General features: G+C 41.1%; 1 protein-coding gene across 1 annotated transcript; it reads right to left on the minus strand.

Moving 5' to 3' along the window:
* Nucleotides 1-5,600: 5,600 nt before the first annotated feature.
* LOC104519304 (psychosine receptor) lies at nt 5,601-6,756 on the minus strand. Its single transcript, XM_010178173.2, has one exon. The coding sequence runs from the start codon at nt 6,636-6,638 to the stop codon at nt 5,601-5,603; it is 1,038 nt and encodes a 345-aa protein (XP_010176475.1). The 5' UTR covers nt 6,639-6,756.
* Between the last annotated feature and the right edge of the window lie 329 nt (nt 6,757-7,085).

The following is a 7,085-nucleotide window of genomic DNA, read 5'->3' on the forward strand; positions in this document are numbered from 1 at the left end:
AACTAATGTGAATGTAGTATTGTTTCCCTGTACAACATCTCAGCATGAAGCTTTTTCTTAGGTTGGTTATGCCACACAGAACCTGCAGTAGGCTTGTGTATGCTGACTGAGCTGCCACACAGTGACATGTGCTCATTCTCTGCATGTCAGGAAGGAGAGCTCACTTCTGCCTGCATGGGGTTACCATGAATGTATTAGCAGCTATCAACAGTTTGACCTTTTCTGGGTTTTTCTGCTGCACTGCATTCTAAAAAGCAGCATAAACTTTAGTTTACTGAAGTTTATTGTGTTGCACTGGAGGAAAAGCAAAGAAGATGGGTGAAGCCATGGGTTTATTCCCTCATTCTGAGAATACAATGAATCTCAGGAATCTTCATAGATATTTGGCATAGTTAGAGTTTTTGCCATCTAAGAATTAGGGCTTTTTACCTTCATTCCCATCCAGGAGTCTTTGGGTCTCCTAAGGTGAAAAGATACCTCAGAAGATGAGTTGCCATAAGCCAGCCTGCTGTGTGAGACCCTGGAGATTTCATATATGAGACCTAATGCCTCAAACTAGGTACAAATAGGTACAGTGGAGCATCAAGGGAAGGAGAGGAAAACACTAGGGAAGAGATGTGTGCTGCCCACTCTCACAACCAGTAATCATCTGTTGTATGTCTGGATGGACTGCAGAAAGCTGAAGTGGAAGAGACTGTAAGAGCTGCAGAGCCAGGAGGGTGACCTGATGTGGGTGCTGCACTGCTTTGGCTCAGTTTTCCATCTAGCATCTAGAAGTAGTCTGTTTTTAAGGGAATATGAGGGGAGGATGCATTTTCACTGGAGTTGTCTTTGGCCTTGGGCAGGGGCAAGCTGCCACCTCGCAGGGCTCTGGGAGCACGAGGAGTTGCCCTTTCACGCAGAAGGAAAACCCTGGCAATTGTAAGCACTGTCCTGTGGATGCAGCAGCTGCCCCTGGCTCCTGCTGAGATCAGAGCCACGCCTTGATTCCTTCCCCACAGCCGTGTTCTACTCAAGCAGATCTTCTGCCATTGTGGTCGTGTTGGCCTCAAGCACCCTAATGCTCCCACCCATGATCTCTCTCTGTGCAGTGTGGAGGCAGGGAGCAAATGAACAGTTTGCTCTTTTATCACCTTAGAAAACAGAGAACTAGACCAATGATGACACTGATGAAACTAGTAATGTGGAAAGTGGCACATAGCTGAACTATGGCCCGATGCTCCCTTTTTTACTGGCAATAAATTAAGAGTGACATCGCTGAAGATTGCTACTAGTCTATTCAGAATTATTTTAGTACTGTCGTTCTCCATGAATGGAAACAGGAAGTGGAATATCTTAATCTTATAACTCAGATTCACACTTCCTGTTATCTTTCTCAGTGGCTCTGAAGTTAAATGTGTTAGAGAGAGAGAAAAAAAAAAAAGGCTAGGCGACAGTCTCTGTAAGCCTACAAGCACGTGAGTCAGGACTGACCCCGCTGACATTAGCAAAGCAGATGTGTAGCTACATCAGAAAAAAATAATGATCTGCATCATGAAAGCAGTGATGCAGGTTGTGGCTAAGATTCTAGGAAAAACAGATTAAATGAAGTCTGAAATTTCACCAGCTAGGTCACCACAGTTCACTGAAAAGCTCCCAACTTACAAAGCTGAGCTATATCTTTGCTGGACTTCTGTCAGATGGATTCTGCTTTAAGCAAATTAATGACATATAAATTAATCTCTGCTGTTATTATGTTGACAACAATATCATTTGGCACTGACATTTCATACCCTGTGGATATTAAATAAATTACCATCAAAGCCCTGTTAATTATCCATCTTCTTATTGCATAGATTGGGAAGTGAGATAGGAACTACAATGATGCACTGGGGCCATACATTAATGCTTTCAGGCATTGTCTCTGAGGAAAATGGAATTTGAATGCATGCATTTCTTCTTGCCATTAAATAGACATTTGGATTTTACAAACTCTTTTCTGTAAAGGATGTCCTTCTTTTGGGAAGAATTCCTGTGAATTTGCACTTGTTTTTTGCGGGCAGAGCCATAAGGAATTCTAAGTGGAATATTCAATAACAATAATACACAGCATGGATTGCAGTTTGCATGAGGACAGTTACTTTTCACTATGCCATTTTTGCACAGTGAAAAGCACCTCTCCTGTAATACTGCAGTTTTAAGAAGAACATAGACGTTCACTTTCTTATCTGGTCCAGCTGTTACAAATATGGAGAGAGGATGAAAAAAAAGTGAAAATTTTTAGCTATGTAAGAATAATGATGTAAATGCACAAATGACTGAAGTACAGGACGTTGTAGCTGCATCCAAAAGTTTCCTTATTTCTACAGAGGGTTGTGATTTGAACACATAGACTGAGCATTTCTGAAGGGATTAGGTATCTACATTTTATTATTATCATAAAGTGACAGGACCTTGAACTTATCTGAGCTTTTTGGTGAAGCCCAGCCTATAGGCCAGCTATTGTCATGGTTTTCCTTTATCTTGAAGTGGATCTTCGATAATGCAGGGAGGTACTATAGGAAACAACGCTATGAAAAACAGCCACACATACCAATGTGAGATGGTCCAAACTATGGTTTCCATGAGCACTGGTGAATATTAAAAAGTATAAAATCTCATGGCCAATTTTTGTGGAAATTAGCTCTTTGCATAGGGTCAGTGCCCTAAGTTTACCAACAGAGTCTGTGATCTCTTCGGCTTCCTTGGGGTTTGCCTGCATAGAGGCCAGTGCTGTCATGGTGCAGCCATGCCCAGCCTCACACCTTGCTGATACTGATCTTGCCTTCCTGATGTGGATTTTTGGCTTGACCTCAGACCTTACTCATCACTACGGATTTGTCTGGGGATCATAGAGCTGTTAGCCAATGCTGGTTGCCATCACTGGACCTGTTCTGTGTGCCTTGCTGGGGTGCCGTGGAACTGTGTGGCTCCTCGGTGAGGAGGCTGTCCAGCCTGTCTGGTTGTCACCCTCAGCTCCTGGCTCCCTGTCCCTTGCAAAGCAGCCAGCTCTCACTGCTCCCCGATGCACAAGTTAAATTTGACTCAGCTTTGTTGCTCAGTTTAGTTTTCATTATTCTTTATTTGAAATAAATTAAAAACCCCAATATAATTAACTTTCCAACTTTTTTGGCATGTGAAAGCTCTAGAAATGAACCACTGAGTTCTTTTTTCCATGAAGTTATGGTGAAACTCAGTTCTGCTTTTATTCCAGTGCTGCAGTGAAATTTCACATTCCATTGCAAAATACACAGAAATAAATCTGTGGTGAAGTAACTTGCACTGCTGCTTGTATATTTTTCCCTTCATAATATACAATAAAGTATTATAGAAAAAACCCCCATGTCAAACCAAAATAAAATCCAGAAAATGGAAACAAAGAAGGGAAGGGAACATACTTTTTTAGAGAGGAAGGCAACAGCCAGAATAGTGACATACACAGTTTATAGGATCACAGGACAATTCTGGTTGGAAAGGACCTCAGGAAGTCTCCAGACCAACCGTCTGCTCAAAGGAAGGTCAGCTCTGAGGCTAGACCAGGTTGCTCAGGGCTTTGTTCAGTTGAGTCTTGAAAACCTGTCAGGATGGAGCATGTAGAACATCTTGGTGCAACCTGCTCCACTGCTTGGCAGTCCTCATAGTTCAAAAGCTTTTCCTTATATCAACTCTGGCCCTTCTTGCTTCAAGTTATGCAATGATTTCTTGTCCTCCTGCTGTGCACTCTTGTGAAGAGCTTGGCTCCATCTTCTCAATATCCTCCTTGCAAGGTTGTCACCCAAAGCCTTCTCTTCTCCAGGCTGAACAAGCCCAGCTTCCTCAGCCTTTCAAGTTCCCCTCTCAGAATGTGAAATTAATTGAAAGTATAAATAGACAGAAATAGGAACTCATTAAAAAAAATGCAAGTGGCTCATTGTAATGGAGAAATTTGTAATTTACACACAAAGGGATCTTCTCATAAGACTTTCCATACTGCTTGTGACCACCGTATGCTCATCCTCCAAGTATAATGTCAGACCTAGAAGTGTGCTGAAAAAGTGATGGTCAAAATCTTTCCACTACACAGACTTGCCAGAGGGGGATTTTTTTGCTGGAAAGAAAAATTTTTTTCCCTATGAAACTGGACAACCACCATAACCAGACATTCTTCCTGGCAACTGAACAAAGGCAAAAAGGTTGTGAGAGGAGAAAAAAAAAAAGAAAAAAAAAGAAAAAAAAGACTTTCTATGGTGTTTTAACTCTTTTCAGAGGGCTGAGTGCCCACTGCTACTAGGGAACCACGCAGCTGTTGCAAGGGCCTGTGCAGGAATAGGTCACTGAATTAACAGCTGTACTTTTGATTTGTGCCAACTTCAACCCTTTCAAAATGTGTGTTCTTTTGCTGCCCTTCTTGATGTTTATTGGTACATTTATATGCTTTGTCAGTATTCCTTGTTAGTTTGTGGGGGTTTTTTGGGGTTTTTTTGTGTTTTTTTTTTTTGTTTGTTTGTTTGTTTGTTTGTTTTGTTTTTTTTTTTTAAACTGGAAGACTGAGAGCCCTGGAACCTCTAGCTGAGGCCACCAGATGCAGTTAATAGATACAAACCTTCTTGGTCTATTGACTCTGCAAATGTAACCACAGTCCAGATTTCAGTTATAATACGCAAGGTTAAAGGCTGGTCCTTTATAATGTGGAGATGTGAAACCTCACCTTTCAATCCTTTCCTCCCTGCATATATTGGGAGAAATTTAATCTGAGTTAAACCACTGGTGGCTAGAATTTGGTTCTTTATAGGCACTTGAAGTAATGAATTTTCAATTACCTGAAACCCAATATTGATATTGTAACGAAACTGCATGGCATATGGTTATAAATTAGAACATATATTTTCCAAAGGAAACAAAAGCTGAAAAGCTTAAGAGCAGGTAAGTACCTGACCACATGAGGTAAACAATTTTAAGAAGTGGCTAATCTCAGGGGTATGCTGAAGGAGAATTTGAGTCATTACTGAAACACATGAACCATCATAGCAGCATAAGTTACACCATGAAATCAGAGAGATTTACCACTCTGCCTCTGTCTGCTCCTTTGTCAATAATCTGAATGATGTCCATGTGCGTGCATGCTTTATTCACTTCTATCACAGTCCTGATTTAAAAAAAAAAAAAAAAAATCCCTTTTGGAGCTCCTTTCCAGCTCAGCTTTAGGTTTCTACTAAAACTGGAAAACAAATGACTAGGTTGAGAGGACTTCAACCTTCCTCCAGCTAAGTACGTGTATGCTCAGCAAGCGAGCTAGCTAGCAAGCTGCAACAGGAGGCAGTTCTGGGGGGGATCCTCAGTAATCCTGTCAGTGTGCCATGGTCATCTTTGTTGACTGTGTGTTTGTTTGTTGACATTGATTTATGTACCATGGCTGATTTAAAGATACATTTTGACGCTCCATTGATTTCATTGACCCTGTAATAAGTTCTTATTATTTCCATCTACAGGTTTCACTTAGATTAGTATCTGTGACTTTTGGGGTACTACCTAGGTACAGACTGGGAAAGAATTTTTCTTTCTTTCCCCTTTAGGTCATCCAATTTTTCTTTGAATGTGCTCACTCAGGCATTTTTTACAGTCTCCATTTCACAGGAAGTTCTGTAAGTGATCACTGCACTGCTCTTTGTAGCAGAACTGAACAGAGCATGGTCTTTCACTTGGTCTCCCTCACGCTTTTGTAGGCACAAGCAACACCTGAGAAAATTCAGTATGTCTGTTCGTGCAGTTTCACTCACAAAGCAGTAAAGAATGGGGTCAGCAATGCAATTCAAACTTGTTAAGGCTTGTGTGATTCTGTAAACCTTATACATCAGCTGCAGAAGCTGTGGGTCAGTGGTGTAAGGTTCTTTGATGCTGCGAATAAGCAATACAACATGATAAGGAGTGAAGCAAACAATGAAAGTAACTGTAATATTCAGAATAAGTTTCCTCACTTTTTTCTTTTCTTCATCTACTGTGGCTTGATTACACCTCACTACTTGGTAGATTTTATGGTAGCAAAACACAATGATTATCAAAGGGACCAAGTACCCTGAGCCTATCCGGAATAAATTTATCAGTGCCTGCCACCATTCCAGGGGGTATTTATCATAGCATAATGTATGATTAGTGAAATTGCAAGGATCATTGAATACTTCTTTCTTCATCAATATGACTGAATTCAATATGCTTTCCAGAAGCCAAACAATTAGGCTGATAATCAATGAAAATCTTCTTGTGCGCAAGTGCTGGAGTTTCAAGGGGTGAACTAATGCCAGGTACCTGTCAACAGAGATGCAAGCAAGGAACGCAGTGCTGGTGTAGAAATTCATATACATGAGGAAGGCAGAAATCTGACAAAGCAAGGCAGAGAGCCTCCAGTTATCTCCATTCCAGGCATAATCAATCCATAGAGGCAGAATCAGGGAGTACAAAAGGTCAGCCAGGGATAGGCTGAAGAGGTAGACTGCTAACTCGTTCTTTTTCCTCACTTGAATGCAAGATACACAGAGGAATATGCAGTTGATGGGAATACTGATCACCATCACAGTGCTGTACACAAATGGAAACAAATACTTATCCAGGGTGTGATCATCATGGCACGTAGCAGTGTTGTTCATTGTCCACCTTGAGGTGTGTCTTTGGGCTAATTCCAGCCTGGATGCAATAAAAAACCCTCTGTAGTCTGATGGGTGGTCATCTGTTAGTTCTTCAGGACCTGATCAGTAAGATTCCAGCCTTCTGTTACCAAAAAGGAAAAATATGTCAGCTACAACAACATTTTTGTTCGGTTTTTATGGGCTTCTTGGTGGGTGTCTTTTTTTTTTTTTTTATAAGAAGAAAGAAACTGTGTTTGTAGGAGATCAAAGGTTTTTAACACTCCAGGAGTTAGGAGTGCATAGGAAGAGGAACCCAAATATCTAAGGTGGTTAAGGTCAGTCAGATGCAAGCATCTACAGCAGAAGTAGAATGAGTAGTTAAGACACTTCCAGAGTGGTAGGGTCCTGCTATCCCAGGTCTCTCTTGTGAGAGAGTTGAAGGAGATCAGAAAGTGCACCACAAATAAA

This window comes from Antrostomus carolinensis, unplaced genomic scaffold, assembly GCF_000700745.2.
Source record: "Antrostomus carolinensis isolate BGI_N321 unplaced genomic scaffold, ASM70074v2 scaffold35920, whole genome shotgun sequence".
NCBI lineage: Eukaryota > Metazoa > Chordata > Aves > Caprimulgiformes > Caprimulgidae > Antrostomus > Antrostomus carolinensis.